Source organism: Natator depressus, chromosome 21 (genome assembly GCF_965152275.1).
Source record: "Natator depressus isolate rNatDep1 chromosome 21, rNatDep2.hap1, whole genome shotgun sequence".
NCBI lineage: Eukaryota > Metazoa > Chordata > Testudines > Cheloniidae > Natator > Natator depressus.
The window spans coordinates 5,304,149-5,322,851 of record NC_134254.1 but is presented as its reverse complement, the minus strand read 5'-3'; the positions used below and the strand labels follow the sequence as shown (position 1 = coordinate 5,322,851).

The window sequence follows — 18,703 nt, the reverse complement described above, 5'->3', positions numbered from 1 at the left end:
AATTCTCTTTTGTGAACTTGGCTGTGTTGTTTTATGGCCCTGCCTGTCTCCCCCACTAGAGCATTCCCCCCCCTTTATGCCGTCAGAAGATGAATGAGACGAGAGAGCAGGGTGAGGGTACTGTGCATTCCTTCAGGGTAAGGTAAACACTACTTTGCCACCTCAGCTAGGAGAGAATGCAGTGACCAAGCACTGGGAGAGGGAGGATCCTTGTGTGACTCAGGAACATGTTACTCTTGAGCACAAACACACACTTTGAGCCTGAGCTGCCCAGAATTTCTGCAACTTCAGGAGAGCTGGACAAGGCTGCAGCTGCCAGGCGGCGTCACACCGAAGGCGTTGGCAGGGAAGGGGGAAATTTTCAGCCCCCTTTGCACCGTCTGGTTGCTGGGTTCCTCTGAGGGCCAGTGTAGCCGGCTGTGTGCTTACAGCGCTGCCCATGGGCACCTCTCCAGAGGAGCGGGGGGGCACCAGTGCGGCTCTTGTGCTCCCTGAAGTGGCCCTGCCCCGTCGCTCGCTTGGCAGCCGGTTGGGCTTGGCTTGGAGGATCGGGCCTCTCATGGTGTTTGTCGCTGCGGCTGCGAGGCCGTTCTGCTGCCACCCACTCTGGCTCCTAGGATTCGTGGTGCTGCTGCCCGGGGCTTGCAGTGAGTGTCTGGGGCAGGGGCAGCTGTGCTAGGACCCGAGGGGCCAAGAGACCCCAGCGTGCAGTCTGGGGGCTGTGGACGATCCCAGCCTGAGCCCCCCAGGGGGCTGCCCTCGCTGGGACTCTGCCGGACCGCGCAGGGAGCCGCTCCCCAGGGGCTGGCTTTGGCCCTTGGGTTGTCTCCGGCTGTCGCTGGAGCCTTGTGGGGGTTCCCAGGCTGTTGAGGGGGGAAGGGGGACACTTGTCTGGATCAGGGCCAAAACCTCATTAACTGGCATGAACAGGGTGGGGCCCAGCAGACACGATGGGCTGGGCCCCAGATTTCTCTTGAGGGACCCTGCACCCCTTCCTGAGCTCTCGGTTTAAACCCCCAGCTGTGGGAAGCCAGCCAGTCTGTTCTCACAGGGTACTGGAGAACACCCCCTCCCCGAGCTGGGGCTCATCAGGCTTGTGGCAGGTCCCTGGAGGGTCTAAGGCACATCAGGAGCTGTGACAGCTGAAGGCGGTGTGAAATTCTTTAAAATAATTATCTCCTATTAAAATTAATTTGTTTTTCTTACAGGTCAGTGTGGGTCCCTGCCAAGGCTGAGTCATGCCATCCCCCCTGATACTATTCGCACAGAGGGTTTCCCTATCAACACAGAAGTGACGTACAGGTGCCTTGATGGTTTTGTTAAAATCCCAGGAAAGTCGGACACTGTAGTGTGCCTTTCAAACTCACAGTGGTCAAACATAGAAGAGTTTTGTGGTCGTAAGTATTTTATTTTCTTTGCTTAGGCTACCCTTTGCTTATAAAATAGGAGGTCATGTCCCATTGAATAGGTCTATTCAAAATCGCACAATCACAAGTGTGGCGAGGAGAAAGGTTTGGGAGGGAACCAGGGGTATTTTTTTTTATGCATCGTTTAAGCTGCTGGCAGGGCATCCAAAAGGGAGATTTGAGAGTCGTCAGTATAAAAACAGCATCCAAAGCTGTGAGAGCAGATAAGATCACAGAGAGAGAGGATTCTCTCCTCAACCCATCCTCTTTTCCTTGTACACCCAATCAAAGTTTTGCTGAAGTGGTATTGGGAGGATCCACCAAACTGGACCTCAGGGTATGAGATTGAAGAAATAATAGGAAAACCATGAGAGGGTGGAATGAAAAAAACAATAGATGATCATGATGACCGCCAATAATAGGCATGGCCAATGTTGTCAACAGGAGGATGAGAATGGAATAGACGTTCTAGAACTGAGGCAGAAGGAAGATGTGGGACACTTCAGTGAGAGACGCTTCAGTCGAGTGGAGAGCATGGATTCAGACTGGGGAGGTCTGAGGGTTAGAGCTGGGAAAAGAAGACTGTGCGATGGTTGTAAACAGAATGATCGGTTAGTTTGGAGATGAAGGGGAGAAGGGAAATCTCTCCTTCTCTTTCTTCATGCTGCATTCCACCCATACCTTCCTTTCTCTTGACTGCTTGCTTTTTCTTCTTCTTCCTTATTTTATGCCATCCACTGAGCTTGGAACAGCCCCCAGTAACTTTGCCCAAGGTGCTTGCCTCTCTTCCTTAAATAAATTAAATTCCCTTCTCCACACAGACACATTTTAAGATATGTCTCAGGTACAATGATCATGTGCCATTCTGTAACTGTACAGCTTACACCACCAGCTCATAAACGTTTTGCCTGGGTGCCTGTTTGGCACCCTTCACTTTTGTTACAGCGTCACGCCCACTGAGTGTTGTGTGTGCTTTATACATAAACAGAAAGCTAAAAGTACAGATTTTATTTACCTGCTTTTAGAGCTAAATATTTCAGTCCTTGTTTTTTGTTTTGTTTATTTTATTGCTAGGCAGCTGTCTTGCCCCACCAAGGTTAAAGTCTGCTGAGTTAAGTCAGGAGGATTTGAGGAAGAATTACTATCCTGTTGGGACCACTGTGAGTTATGTCTGTCGCCTAGCTTATGAGAGTACTGGATTGAGGCCTGTCATTACTTGTCTTGAAAATTTAACATGGGCGGAAGCCCCTGAGTTTTGTCTAGGTGAGTATCTTTTGTTACTTTTCTGTCTCCGTTGATCTATTAGCCATCTTTGGGCAGTTAGGACTGTCTTATGTTAAGCAGCTGGTTCACATTTCAGCACGGGCTTCCGTGACTTGTAGTTGGAAATATGGGGTTTTTTTTGTTGTTTTTGTCAATTGATTGTAAATTTAAATTGAACTTTAAATGGAAGTAGAAAAGTGAAGTGGGTACCATTGATCACTAGACAGTTAGTACTTCCTGTAGTTAAACTTCTCGTTGTGTTCGTGGCATTTTCCATTCCCTGTTCCATAATAGGAGTAGAATATCACAGATAATGCAGTAAAGTTAATACCATGCTGTGGTAAATGTCTGTTTTAAAATGGAAAGCAGGGCTGAGATGTTTACCAGTATAATCAGAAGTGTTCCTTGCATCTTTCTTTGTGGCTCCCTGAACATGTGTTGATCTGTATGTGGAGATGCTGAATTTCTGATAGTGTGTTCTTTATGGTGATAAGTTTCTTCTGCTGGAGGAGAGCATCGCAAGTAATTTGTTATGAGAGGCAGTGGGATTCTCTGCCACTGAAGTTGATAAAGTGATATGATTAGACATTTAATGTAAATAGAATATCCACAGTTAAATGAAATAGGATTTTAAAAAGAGACATGATACTGAACTAGCCAGATCATTGATCTGACATTGCCCTATTCTCTTCTAAATATCTTAGGGGGGGTTCCAACATTATAACATGCTAATATTAATCATGTTCTTTACTAGGAAAATCTTGTGGTGTTCCAGAAAGCCCAGAACATGGCAGACTTGTTGATGCAACAAATAACCGGTTTGGTGCAAAAGTAAACATAATTTGTGATGACGGGTGAGTGTTAGACAACCGGTGCTGATTAATTCACAGAACTTATCTTGGTGTAGAACTTCTGGTGACCACTGGAAAATTAAGACTAGAAACTGTGGTCTAACTTTCAAAACTTACTCTGAACAGGTGCTACAGCTGTGCGGGCCTGGCCTGGGGTACCCGGTTAAAAAGTAGAACCTTCAAACTAAGTTGGCCAAGTGTAGTTCATGATCCCTCCCTCCTGCCCCCTCTTGAAAGATTAAGATGAGAAGAAGAAGGAACAGCTATGGTGTGGAAAATATTGGGTGATGTGCTCAGTTCATGTTGTGTTATGTATGGGGTCGTGGGAAGTAAGACGTGGTTGAACATGACAGTGATTTAACAGCTGATGAGTCTGTCAAGGCCCATTTGGTTGCTAGGAGCCATCATGGAATGTTGGTTCAAATTCCAGCAATTGGGTGAGGACCTTTGGAAGGGAGAATTGAGAAGTGGGTTTTTCTGGGACTTGGCAGGCGGTGATCAGAGAGGATTCTCAAGATGCCAGAGACTAATTCTTGGGAGACTATAGGAGTCCAGGCTATTGAGAACGAGAAGTTGAGACTGAGTTCGAAGGACAAGGGACCCAGTAGCTTGAGAGAAGAAAGTCTGAATTGTCATCTGTAAAAAAAACATTCTCTCTGCTTGAGAGGGCACCTCTAGTTGAACAGTAAATGAGTTCATGTAATTAATAAAGTAAGAGCTTGTTAAACAAGTATGGAGTGGAACTATGGTGATTGGTTATTCCTGCCGTGGCCTTCAAAGAGCATCTACTACATTTATTAGCTCCTGGGAACCGGGTCCTTGGAATATGGGAGCAGAGTGAGAGGTGACACAGTATAAAACTTCCATGTGCAAAGTTTGGTGGTAGCAGCAGTTATCCAAGCCGAGGGTGTGGGAAACCTGGCATCGTGACATAGAGTATCATGAGTTTTGCTTCAGTTTGTTCGAGTAGTTATTTTAAGAAGCTACTGTGGTATATGGTGAGTTGTAGCATCATGAGATTGTGGAAGTACTTTCTGGACTTGAAACAGTTGAACAGATTGTCTTCTACTGGCATGAAATACATGATACAAGCATGATTATCGTGATTAAAATTAATATGGGTTTGTTAGATTCTCTGTGAGTTCTCAGAGTTCTCTTCAAGCCCCACAGATTGAGAGATAGAGAATGCCCTTCCCCATAGGTTAGCCATTAACCTTCTTTCCTGCTGTTATAATGATGACAACTAGCTGTTTAATAGTGCTTTTATCAGCTATCAAAGAAGGTCAGTATCATTCTACCTGTTTTACAGCTGGAGCTATTGAAGTACAGAGGGGAAATAACTTGCCCAAGGTCGTGCACAGACCAGAGGCAGAACCAAGAATGGAATCCAAATCTCCTGAGTCCCAGTCCAGTTCTTTGGCCTTTAGGCAATACTTCTTCTGAATTTCATCCACAAGAACATCCAAGCTATTGCTATGTTCATCATTTTCCCATGCAGTAGCACACAGGGACTGCGCACTGTGGAATTGTGTCTGCCAGTGAAGGCTTTGGGTTTAAATGGGCTGATTAGGCTTTGGACCTTTTAAAATGCTCAGGTTGTGAAACAGTGGCAGCAGGGGGACAGCCCTTGGCCAGCTGTCTCCTCGCCCAATCATTGCTGTCAGGAAAGGTTGTCTTTGGTTTTTACGTTTTAAGTTAGAAGAAAAGTGGTGGCCACTTGCCCATAAATGATGTTTGTGTCCATCCTTTTTGGTCCCTGCCTTCATACCAGACTGGTGAAAGAACCAGAAGAAACCAGTTTTAATAGGTAAACCCTCATCTGGTCCTCTAAATCTCCTTTCTAAAACTCTAGCATAGAAGGCCACGACCTGTAGCCTACAGTGTTAAAAGGTAAAACGTAGTGAAAACCAAGTGACTTCATTGCCAATATTCAATACTTCCTGGCCAGGAATTAGCTAGACATCTAGCTAAATGGTGTTGGCAATGGAGCGCTGTTGACTGCGGTAGAATAGCAGATGTAAAATAGGAGGAGGAGTGGTGGAATTTAGCAGTCTGAGCCAAGGACTCCCACCTCCATTTATATGGTGAAGGTGTAGCATGCTAATGGCATACCTCTTGAACACTGTACTGCAGATTGGAACTTGGAGGTGAGACATTCTCCTACTCACAAGTCCAAACCCCTTTGACCCCTGTGAAAACTTTTTGAGAAGATGAACAGTCTAAAAACTGCTAGTTCACTTGACATGCTTCAAATTCAGGAACTGGTTTAAGGACTTCTTCCACCTGCTGGAGATGCAAGAAATGAGAAGCACTAAAATGATACTTGGAGGGGAGAGACCTATTTGTTTCACTTGTTAAAGGTTTAACAAAGATATCACTCAGAAATTCAAAGCATCTGGTTAGTATAGACTTTAAGATGAAAAATTTCTCCTGTAAACTTGGTCTCTACAATCTTATATGCACCGATTTGCTTGTTCTAAACTCGCTTTAATAACTCGGGATTGCTACTCAGCATTGCTTGGTTACAGTGATCATCCTGGTTCTTCCAGAGCAGGAATCACTCTACTCAGTAGTTAATGCCTTCTTTTACTGGCAGAAAGAACCCATTTCCCAAATTTCTGGACTGCTAGAGGTTTCAGAGTAGCAGCCGTGTTAGTCTGTATTCGCAAAAAGAAAAGGAGTACTTGTGGCACCTTAGAGACGAACCAATTTATTTGAGCATGAGCTTTCGTGAGCTACGGCTCACTTCATCGGACTATTAGAGGAGCACTTAGAGAACTAAGAAACTTTTTTTTCTTTCTTTTCTTTAGATACAAAGTAAGTGGGCGACTTTTCATCCAGTGTCTGCTTAACAGAGATCAAGTTGAATGGAGTAAACTTCCAACTTGCCAATGTAAGACAATCACCATGGTTTTAAGAAGAGCTCGTGACTGGATGATGATGCAGAAATACCCCATTAGAGAGCTTTCATCTGTCTTTAATCTTACTTAATTTGGATTATAAGCAAATCTTGTATATATTGTTGGGAGTGGAGAGACAGGCTGAAAATGTATGAGGGTCCATCATGGTGCTGATGCCTTTTGTAGAATTAACACTTCAGACAAACACAGCCCTATAGGTCCCCTCCTTCCCTTCAAATGGTTCTCCTGGCACCATCACCTGCTCAGAGTTACCTGGTCTAATGTCACCTAATCGTTACTATATGCAGAATACTGGGATGGTAAGGTTTGGTCAGTTTCTCACTCTTCATTAAGCAATCACTTCCTCCTTGGAAGTCTGTCATCCTATGTTTTTTTAATTTAGTGTAATTCCTCCTTGTTCTGTTCTCCTCTTTTCCTGTCCAAAAATCCTGGGCTCCACACTCATAATCTGAGGCTATTTGGGGGTGAAACCCAATATTAAAACCTCTTCCCAATTTATTTGCTTTAACTGTTTTTGTCCTTTTGGACACTACCTGAGGTGGGTCTGTCAATCTGACTGTTGCCATCTGGTCTAGAACCAGATGCGAGAAGAAATGTCCTAATTTAAGCTTTCTGCTTCTGGTACTTCTAGGAGCACAACGTTGTCCTTCAAGGATGTCAGTCAAGGAGCCCCAGCTCCTTCTATCTGTTGTTAGAGGGGGGTGTATGTTCTGATACGGCAGTCTCCTGGGGGTTCTTTCATAGGGTCAAAATCTGCCAGAAGAAAGGAGTTGGCTTGGAGAAAAACTTGAAAGCAGAAAGCCCTCAGACTCTGAGGGAGGTAATGCCTCACATTATGTTACAATACTGTGCTAATTACATTTTCAAATAGCTAAATGGTTTTTCCCTTTTAGGGGAGATCATGGACAAAGGTTTACTTATTTTTTTCAATTCATCTCTAACTGAAATGTGCATTCATATTCATGGTGCTATTCTCTTTTCCTGCAGCGATTACTTGTTCTCCTCCTCCTCATATTACCAATGGGATGCACAATGGCAGTCGTCTGGAAAGCTTTGACTATAACTCATCAGTAACTTACAAATGTGACCCTAATTTCTCACTTACCGGAGAGGCCTCCATTCACTGTACAACTGAAGATAACATCAATGGAGTCTGGAATGGGTCTGTCCCTGAATGCAAAGGTGACGGCCTGTTTTTATCTTCCTCTTGTTCTACTTTCTCCCACCAGATAAAACAATATTGTGATTGCTAGGCAAACCCATAAACATGAAGAAATTCAGTTAAGCGTTTAATCATTTAAATATATAACTTGTGGGAAACCCAGTTACTGTTAGAAACTTAATCCTTGCAGTATGCTGACAATTCACATGCATCCAAGGAGGAAGAGTTAAGATTGCATAGGTAATCTTAATTTAATCATTTTCTAACTTCTGTGTGCTCACTTTGCAACTTGAATAACTTTTTTCTACTGTGGGTTTTATGTAACTTCTGAGCTTTTTATAAAAAAAAAATCTATGTATGAATGTAATACACTGTCCTCTGACTCCATGGTGTCATCAAGGTTTGACTCTTGAACCTACAGCATTGCAGCATATCACATAAGCTAATGAACTAATTTTAGTAAGTGGCAGCAGGAGTAAACTGTTATCTGAGGACCAACCACTAGAGGAGGATGCACAATACACTAAAACAATGGGGTTTATATGAACGAGTAGCCTTATTTTACGAGGTCTGGGTTCTCTTCTTACCTCGTGTAACTTTGATTCAGGGAGGAAGCCTTGTTCAGTGATAACTTGGGGTTTGAAGGGCACAAGATTATTAACATCAGTCAGTGGAAAAAAATGAGTTGAATTCCTCATCTCCTGCTTCCCAACACAGTGCACCCTCTCCTAGGCCAAAGATGCGAGAGAGAATGAGGCGTAGTGCTGAGTTGCCCATGGCAAGAACTTGCAGAGAATTCTAACTGAAAACAGCATGTTCAGGGACTTCAGAAGTCACTCTAGCAAGTTCTGATGAGTAAAACTGAAGGGAAATGACACAAACTGTCAAAATCTAACTCATGGTGACAGCAAGAGGCACCACCCTGAGCCTTTCCCATCCCTGCTGCAAACCATGGAACTGTTAGAGCTCTTGAAGAAAAAGAGAACTTTTGCAAAGGGAAGTGGTAGGCAGCTCAATGTAGGGGTTGCTATGGGCTTCCCCTAGAATATATGAATGGGATCCCAGCAGCAGTCTGCAGGGTAGCCCAGCTGATAGTACATGGGCTCTCGCTGTGACAACGTGTAAGTGGGGTAAGAATGTCTTGTCTCTAAAGCTGCAGATTCCTAAACATTGGTTTGGCAAGCTCCTGGCTCTGAGTGGCCAGCTGGTGATGGGAGACTGATGTAATGTTCATAACTGCTTTTTCCCTCTTCTTTTTGCCTTAGTCATAATTACCCAGGACAAACCCACAACTGTCCCTCCCAAAGGAGCAGAAGTAGCTGGTACTTCCTCAGTTAAATTGGAAGAACTTGGATTTGTTAAAAGTCTAGAATTTTGGGTTCAAATTTCCACTTGAATAAAAATGAAATGTACAGTGTGAAAGTCATTTTAATTCCTATAATTCTGCTCTTCACAGATGCAAAGATGATGATGCTCACTTAGTACTTGCCTAAAAACTTGACAGAGAGCTTGTTCATTTGCATGTTCACTCTGGCACTGATTACCCCTTTTTTCCCTGATAGCGTACTACCTTTCTTGATTTGTGAGCATTTGTATGTTTACTCAGATAGGCACGTCAGAAGAAGGGTTTAGCAGCTTACAGCGAAGGTAGTGATGGATTCCCGCCCCCAGCTAAACGGGTCCAGAATCATAAAAGCTCTCAACCTGCACTAATAAGAGAGGAAAGAACAGTCTAAAGAAGAAATTCACTTCACCCCAGTGAATGTACGGCTTAACCATAACCAAAACCATGTTCTGTCACGAGCTGTTGGCAGGTTTGGATGCTGGCAACCTAAGTGAAATGAGTCATAAGTGTCCATGCAAAAATTGGTCACTTGGTAGAGATGATTCTTTAAAGGCTGAAAGAGATTGCGCGAGAAACAGACTAAGGATATTTAAAGTAACCACTATTAGACACTGTTGCCTATCAAGGGAGTATATTAGTGCAGATTTCACATTCCCCCCCTGCCCTCCCAACGTATAAACATGTATTTTAGCTTGTTTTAGGTAGGTTCCGTGTGAGTCAGGAATGGAGCTTTTGTTCTCTGGTTTTAGTTCAGTGGCAGGGAGAATAAAAAAGAGGTGCTGCTCGGCTTTGGGTTATTTGGGTAATTTCTGCCAAAAGCGAACTAAAAAGCTCTTGCTTCTAGTCAGTAATTTAGGAGGGCCGCAACTACAAATTTGTTTCTAACTCAACTGGATTTCTTTTTGTGTGGTGATGGTGTTTTTCTACCTCCTTTTCCCCCAACAACTGGTTTCCTGCATGGTTTTTAAAATGTTTTTCGTTGGGCTTTATTTAAACTACAAAAACAACAACAAAACTTTAATGACCAAACTACATATTTCTGCCAACACTATGAAGCCTACAGTAATGATAAGCAATATGGGCAAAAATGAATATGTACACTCCATTTTTCATATTAAAATTATTAACATTAAAGGTTATACATTTGTCAGCAATGTATTTTTTGAGGGTAAATAGGGTTCAAAATTTCCAGGGCCCATTGAAAGGCCACTTCAGACGAACAATGAAGGCCAGGAGTGCTATTTTAATCATATGTTTCCCTTAAAATGTTAGTCTGAGCATTCCTTTAACATGAGTCTGATTTCTAAATACAAAACTCATTGACATCAGTGATTGTAGTTCTATGCAGTCTGTGACAAGGAATTAATTATCCATTCAGTATCTTCCACAGCCGGTGGTTAGACAATAAATGATCTTACTCTAGTAAGGACGCAAAACTCTGTCTCTTGAAACAATCTATTTGGGTAATTAGAAATGCAGATTACAGCACTCTTTATATCTGTGCTACCGGGTAACATAACACTAACCTATGATGATATGCTTGGGCAAAAATTGTAGTATCTGGTCTAGACAACCTGAGTTTAATGATTCTGGCCTTTCTTAGCATTTTGGCAAACGTATGATTGGCCAGTGCAGGCTTGGTAAATGAGAGGCTAGAAGCATGTGTAAGAGAACCCTCAACATCCAGTGGTTCATATTATAGAAAACCTTTAAACCCAGACTGTGTCCTCCATTTGCACAATGGTTTTCCTGTTGGTATTACAAGGTACAAATGTGTACAATCCTTTGAAAAGCTGCTTTTCTTCATTACGAGGTTCTCTAGGGGTGAGATCGTGGTTTCCAACAGCTAATGATTATCCATTTTAGAATGTGGTGCTTATGTGAGTACCTTAATTGTTCATTAATATCTGGTATAATCTAGGGTACTAAGTGTAGCTTCCTATGCATGGATTGTGGATGAGTTCCTGTAGGTTATTGACATGAATTTGGTTTCATATTTTAGCTCACATTTTTTGTTTTTCTCTTTAGGGCTTGTCATACGCATTGACATAGGCATTGGCACCAGTATTGGTATTGGTAAGTAACTTAAAACTGAAAAAAATCATTCAATGCGCTAAAACTATGACGGTTTTAAGATCTGGAGTCAAGGCTATTTTAATATTGCCCTTTCTCCGTCTCATAATGTTTTCCCCCTACTTAATTACTAAAGACCCTGGGATTTAGGGTTCCTGAATTTCTCTGCCATTTCTAACATGCTGTGGTGCCATGTAAAAGCACTGCCATTCTCTGGAAAGAAGCCTGTATTTCTACTCTCAGCTGTTTTCTCTGTCTGTAGGCATATTCACAATATTTGCCTGAGCTAGGCAATCTGCTGTGATTCTATCTGAAATGTGTCTACACAATATTGAGGAACAAAAGGGGAGGGAAGAATCTCATTTCCCTCTTTATCCCCAGGGAAATCAAGAAAAGGTTCACTTCTGAAGTTCTGTTTTGGGTGAGAATACTTCCTCACCACCTAGGATTGCATATGTATGTCTGGTGCCTACCAAAAATGGAAAGGGCAAAAGCTAGGAAGGGAAGTTGTAAAAAGGTCCAAGAAATCGTTTTGTAGGTTAGATTTGAAAGTCTCATATTATACAGGAAATTAGAAGGCTGTTACTGAAATTCTTAGCATCCAGAGTTAGTCAGCCTGCAGTGGTCTCCACATAACTGATTTGGAGCGTGGGATCATCATGCTCGCCAGTTCAGAACACATTTCCCCCTTCTCTCCCAGAATTCCCACAGCTGATGTAGCTTAACCTTGGGGAGCAGACTGTTCCCTATGTACGCCTCTGTTCATCACAGCACTTCAGCACATGCCTATGTCCCACAGAAGTCAAGAGGTGTTCGGTCACAGAGTAGCGCTGTCAAGGAGCAGATCATAAGACCACTGAGCATTTGGAGCTGTTACAAGCAGGGCTCTAGCACTTGCCTGATCAGTGGAGACAGCGATCTCCTTCTGAGAATATGCCAACCCAAACCATTCTGTAGCCTACATCCCCATCCCATGGCTCTAAGATGCAGCTGACCCAATGTGTGCCAATCGGGGAAACTGTGCTCAAATCTCAATAGCAGAACTGAAACATGGTTTTAGTTAGCGCAGTGTGACCCCAAAGTAGACAGTTTGGTAGAAGTTTTCATTTTAAGGTTCGAGACTGAGAGAGAATCTGATGAATTTTGTCATTTTTATTTATCAGTTTAAAATATTACATCAATTGGGGAAGAAATCAAGCAAGCCATACTAGATATTGAACATACTACATTCTCTGAGTCTTTGGTGGAGAACTTGAACACCTTGCAGGGGACTGAAGGGAAGAAGTTGAATTTAAGCTTGAACATCTTGGATGTGAAGTAGATTGAATACTGAGCGTTACTCTGAATGAGCTAGGAATCTAGACGCACCTTAAGCTGTACACAGAAGCATTAAAGACTTGATAAATTAGGAGATCCAACATCAGAACCTCTTTCTGGATTTGGGTAGAGAGTTCTTGTGATTTTTGATCGGGTGTATGAGAGGGGCTTATTTATCATCATAAGGAAAAAAATTGTGTCCTATGGTACAAATAATCTGTCAGTGACGATGAGAGCAAGTTCCAGAACTGTGGAGATTCATAATTGTCTTTTAGCAAAATGTTATGTTTTATTTAACTTTGTTACTAAATTGCTCTTCTTTTTGTTTTTGTTTTTTTTAAAGTAGTTCTTGTTGCAGTTGCTGCAATTATACCTTTGGCAATTTTGAAGAATACTAGGTAAGCCAGTCCAAGATACAAGTATTTCCTTTTTGAGATTTACTCTGCCTGTTTAGATGACTGAGACTTTTCTTGCACGTAGCTGATGTCAGAAAAAATAACGTGAATGGTACTCTGAAAACTGCAATAACATGTGGCACTAAAGGGATGGCATTTAGTCACTAAATGAAGGCGGTGTCTAGAATTACGTCTCTACAATTTATCACGAGCAAAAATGTAGACGTTTTTATAAAGCAACTTAAATGGACTGCTTTCTCCACTAACCCTGTTATTTCACCTAATGCTTGTTGGATACTCCCAGGAAAATCTGTTCTGTACTAAAGAACACTAGTATCAAAAGGGCTGCTTGCCTTTGTCCTGAATGTTTGTTAATAGATAACTATGTTTGTCTATCGTATTTGCATTTGCTGGAAAATAAGCATTTTGTATTATACAGAAATCAGTAATGTATTGTGAGAAAATCAGTCGATTGAATCGTAACTGTTTAGAATAGAACTATGTCAATTGCTTTATACTCTTACAGCTTAATTCATTTGCCAAACAAAATAATAACACTACTTTGCAATACAATAGGGAAGTTTAACCCATGCTTCGCATTGACTTGTGGGGGAACGGACATGCAGATTTTTTTGCATCCTGTCGGAATCTGCTTCAGGGCATCAAACTATTATCTAGCTTCTCCTGCAACCAGCTACCTGCAGTTTCCCATACTTGATGTTTCCAAGGCATGCAAAAAACACCTCCTATAATACCAGTGTTGAGTTGTGCAAAAGTATACATGGATGCGGGGAGGGAAACAGAAGGAAAATTGGACTCCTGAGGTTTTCATATTACATCGGACGTATGATCACTCATTGTCCCTTCTCTTAGAATTCCTAAGTAACAAATGGTGTAGCTTATAATTGTCTTTTTTCCTTGAAATGTATCTGTACTATTATTTCAGTAACCTCCTGCAGCAGTGAATTCACAAGTTCCCTACACATTATGCATGTTTCTCACTACTTGGTATATTCAGCAACTGTATAAAAGAATTCCTGAAAACAGAAACCTTAAAAAAAAACACCTTACTTTTAAAATAGTGACACAAAATTCTGGAAAATCAGCCTGCAAACACTTTACAAACACAAGGTTGTGGAGTTGTACAGCTCCTTCCCCCTCAGCAACACCTTATCCCTCTTATCTAAAGAGAAAAATGTACAGACAAGAGAAATTGTTTTCATATGATATGATGTCCCCCAAAATGTGTCATTGTTGGTTGCTTCCTCTGAGCGTCGATAAAACAGCAATGCTTGATTTGATACCAAACAAGGCAAAGTCCAAAGCTTTCTCCCTTGGCATTAGAGGTTTCCCACACGCACCACACAATCCCAGTGAATATTTTAGTTTCTTGGAAGTGTGGGACATACGTTTTTTCAAATACGTTTTTGTGTATTTTGGAGGAAGGTTACAAATAAAAATAATGTTTTATAATATCTTGCTCTTGCTACTGTCAAAATTTCCAAGTAGTAAGGCTTCCACCACTTCCCTGGTAGAGAGTACCCCAGCTTAATGCATGTTGCCATCAAAATATCTTCCTAATAGCCTAAATTTTATCTTAGTTCCTTTATAAGTTCTAGTTTTATAAAATCTCTCCTTTTGGAAACTATTAATTTTTTTCTGTCTTTTATTTCTGTAAACATATTTTATTCAATTATCGTTCTCTCCTTTCTTGCTGTTCAGTTCTTATATTAGAAATCCAGATCCCCGAAGCTCCAATTTCCAAGAAAATAATACCTACCAGTGGGTGAAACAAAATCTAAACTGGGTCTTGAAAAGCATATTTTGTAATAGAAAAATATCTTCCTCCACCTAAAAATATGTAGATGGTGTCTTCTGATTCTATGTTATTTGAGAGAACAATATACAATAGTAAATTCAAATTGAGACTATAATCTACAGATTCTTATTTCTTCTAACCTTTTCTTTCTTGACATGAACTGAAATGTTGCATGCGACATCATTGTTGGGTTAACCGCTAATATACTAGATTTCTTCTATATAATGTTTTTCTGCAAACACAACAGACTCGAACGTTGTGTGTTCTTTCAGTTTTTTAAATGAAGTTGGTTGGAAACCGATATCTAACATGTAAATCTCATTTCTATTTCATTACTTCCATATGTCCATTTTAAGATTGAAGGAGCAAATCATATTGTGTTCTTCGGGTGAAAAATAAATGCCTAAAACCATAAAGACTATAAGCAAATATAAGATTTTTATCCCTTATGGGAACATATACTAGTAGTTCATCAAATGGATACAGATAGGTAAACTAGTCAAATTCCTCCCCTGAAGAGCTTTGCTCTCTTTAGTATAGATCACAAAGAGGTTCAGAAGTCGATTTCATAAGGACTTTAGTACTTTACACGGCATTTGCACTAGCCATTGTTAAATAAGATTGATATTCAATATGACTAGTCACTGAAACCAATATCCCTCTTTAAAAATGTAGTTTACATAAATCTGTGCAGATGTCCGCTCCTGATACGGGAGGGAACTTACAAAGGAATTCCCCAGCTCACCTTTATTTTATAGTGAGGAGGGAAACATGGGGGACCCAGGAATAGTTTGGTTTTTTTATGTAAATAATTTTTTTCATTGTTTGTCCTTGCAGTTCCTAACTCTGCTTACTAATTAGCCCTAGCCCCTGTTATAGCCATAATGCATGTTTTCTCCTACTTTTTCTATCGTTAGGGAAATATTACGAACTCTGATTTAACATGAAATCAGTTGAAAATATATTTCTACTGTATGCTATTGTTACACATTGGGTAATTTTTTTTTTTACACTTAAAAAGTTAACATCTACGGACTTCTTAATACAAAAACTAATATTTGTTCCTGAACATACTGGAAAGTACAACATATGAAAAGTTTAAAGTATCATATAGACTAAAGTCTAAAGCTGTAGAAGACTAAAATATATAACTATTTTGATTTTAACTGTTATCTTTTTTTTTTTTTTCAGGGTGAAGGTCGGTACTAGATAATGGCTTACAAATTAACAGACATAATATTGGAAGAAAAGAATGGAAAAGTTAGGAAATAAGCTTCATACATTTGCACTGAATTTCTGTAGTGAAAATAGAACCCTCTCAGGCAACCAGAGTTCGTAGATTCACAGATACTAAGGTCAGAAGGGACCATTATGATCATCTGGTCTGACCTCCTGCACAACGCAGGCCACAGAATCTCACCCACCCACTCCTGCGAGAAACCTCTCACCTATGTCTGAGCTACTGAAGTCCTCAAATTGTGGTTTAAAGACTTCAAGGAGCAGAGAATCCTCCAGCAAGTGACCCGTGCCCCATGCTATAGAGGAAGGCAAAAAACCTCTTCCAATCTGCCCTGGAGGAAAATTCCTTCCCAACCCCAAATAGGGCAGTCAGCTAAACCCTGAGCATATGGGCAAGATTCACCAGCCAGATACTACAGAAAATTATTTCCTAGGTAGCTCGGATCCCATCCCATCTAACATCCCATCACAGGCCATTGGGCCTATTTACCATGAATATTTAAAGATCAATTAATTACCAAAATCATGTTATCCCATCATACCATCTCCTCCACTAACTTATTGAGTTTAATCTTAAAGCCAGATAGATCTTTTGCCCCCACTGCTTCCCTTGGAAGGCTATTCCAAAATTTCACTCCTCTGATGGTTAGAAACCTTCATCTAATTTTAAGTCTAAACTTCCCAATGACCAGTTTATATCCATTTGTTCTTGTGTCCACATTGGTAATGAGCTTAAATAATTCCTCTCCCTCTCCAGTATTTATCCCTCTGATATATTTATAGAGAGCAATCATATCTCCCCTCAACCTTCTTTTAATTAGGCTAAACAAGCCAAGCTTCTTGAGTCTCCTTTCATAAGACAAGTTTTCCATTCCATTCCTCGGATCATCCTAGTAGCCCTTTTCTGTACCTGTTCCAGTTTGAATTCATCCTTCTTAAACATTGGAGACCAGAACTGCACACAGTGTTCCAGGTGAGGTCTCACCAGTGCCTTGTATAACGGTACTAAAACCTCCTTATCTCGACTGGAAATACCTCGCCTGATGCATCCCAAGACCGCATCAGCGTTTTTCACGGCCACATCACATTGGCGGCTCATAGTCATCCTATGATCAACCAATACTCCAAGGTCCTTCTCCTCCTCCGTTACTTCTAATTGATGCATCCCCAGCATATAACTAAAATTCTTGTTATTAATCCCTAAATGCATAACCTTACACTTCTCACTATTAAATTTCATCCTATTACTATTACTCCAGTTTACAAGGTCATCCAGATCTTCCCTTTTACTACAACTTTTCTCCTTTGAACTGGATTTGTAATCGAAACCCACTGCATTTGAAAAAAGAAAAAGGGAAGTGGATCATCCCTTTTGCCTTTAAAAACTGGTTTCTGAAGCAAGCAAAGGCTGTTGGCAGCATCAAAATTACTTGCCGTTCTGTACGCGCAGCTGGCTCCTTATTCCGCCTCTCCATAGTGCTAAATGTTTCACCTGTTAAAGAACATGTTAGCCATCTGAGTGTGGCATAGTTTGGATTGTGGGTTTTAGCTGCAGGTGGCAAGAGAGCCTGTTTAGATGCCTGCTTACAGGCTTCCATCGTGAAGTGTGTAATATTAGTCTTTAAACCCAAATGTAAAGATGCCAGACTCTAAATGGAATTCTGTAGATTCTTGATGTGACCTGTCTTCAGATTCATCTACAGATTTTTGTTGAAGTGAGAATCTCTTCAGATAAATCCACCTTTTGTTCCCAGCTCTATAACTTCTGTTTCTTTTTACAAATGTATGCATGTCTCCCCTAAGAGAAAAGAGTGAAGTGTGTGAATTTACATGGGGTTCCAGAGATGTTCAGAAGCTTATCACTGAGTTTTTTTTTTTAAATAAAATTTACTGAATATAAGGCATCCTGTTTCTTTCCCTACAATCAACTAGCACTTTATAGGAAGTAAGCAATAAGATCAAAAGTGTACTCCATAGCAAGTTCTCCAGTGGTTTAGTGACTAAATTAATTTTATGTTTTAGTCATCAAAAAATGTCTTTGGAGGTCTGAAAACAAGCTTTTTAAATGCAGGAAATGGCACTCTCTGCTGGTAAGATGGATGTGACTGTAATCCAATACATTATTATAATTTATTTTATCATTTAAAACATGTTGTTTATATTCTTTTTTAAAATCACAACTATGCTGAGTTTTGTTTAGCAATATGCACAAATCTTTCCACAGATGGTGAAACTGTAACTGAAGGAATCTGTGGGATTTATGTCATCTTTTTTAATGTATTTTTCTTAAATAAAAGGAATACTGAATGAAGACTCTACTATCCTCTTTTTCCGTACTTATTACTATAAACTGATTATTTACAAGTGAAGTTGAAATCTAACCCTCTGTCCTGATCCAGTCACGAGCTGTTCGCAGAACAGAAGAAAATTTGTCCTTTTGCTCTTGCAAATAAGCCTCTTTTCTAGGGTACAGGGATTTTTCCTGACAAATGTGAAAGGGATGTCATTTTGTTGAATAATTCCTCTTTGTCTGGGGTCCCATAGGATCTGTGTCAGAAGGAGATCCCACTGCAGCCGAGATGTGAGCGATGCTCTGGCATCACCAACAGCCACAACTTCCCCCTGGACCCTGCCTCCTGGTACAGTGTGAACAAGCACTGCGAGGAGCAGCCGTAAGTGGTGCTGTAGTGCATTGCTTCTGACTAAAATCCCTGGCATTCATCACAGGGTCACAGTCTAACAGGGACAAGAGCCTCTTGCTGGGGATGCATGTCCTGCTCTGGAGCAATATGGGGGCTTTGGGGAGGGAATATGCATGCTTCCCATCCCAGTTCCCTGAGTCCAGACTATTCCCACCTCCCACTGCCCATAATGGGGGAGATCAGGGACCCACCCATAAACTAATATTAAAT

The 18,703-nt window shown here is 41.1% G+C and overlaps 1 protein-coding gene across 1 annotated transcript; it reads left to right on the top strand.

Annotated features, from left to right (window-relative positions):
* The first annotated feature begins 436 nt into the window (after positions 1–436).
* Positions 437–17,044, top strand: LOC141975646 (complement decay-accelerating factor-like). The gene is made up of 9 exons (XM_074936204.1): positions 437–647; positions 1,209–1,397; positions 2,481–2,669; positions 3,424–3,523; positions 6,331–6,413; positions 7,429–7,623; positions 10,977–11,024; positions 12,682–12,736; positions 15,744–17,044. The coding sequence occupies exons 1-9, from the start codon at positions 440–442 to the stop codon at positions 15,763–15,765; spliced, it is 1,089 nt and encodes a 362-aa protein (XP_074792305.1). The 5' UTR covers positions 437–439; the 3' UTR covers positions 15,766–17,044.
* Positions 17,045–18,703: the final 1,659 nt, after the last annotated feature.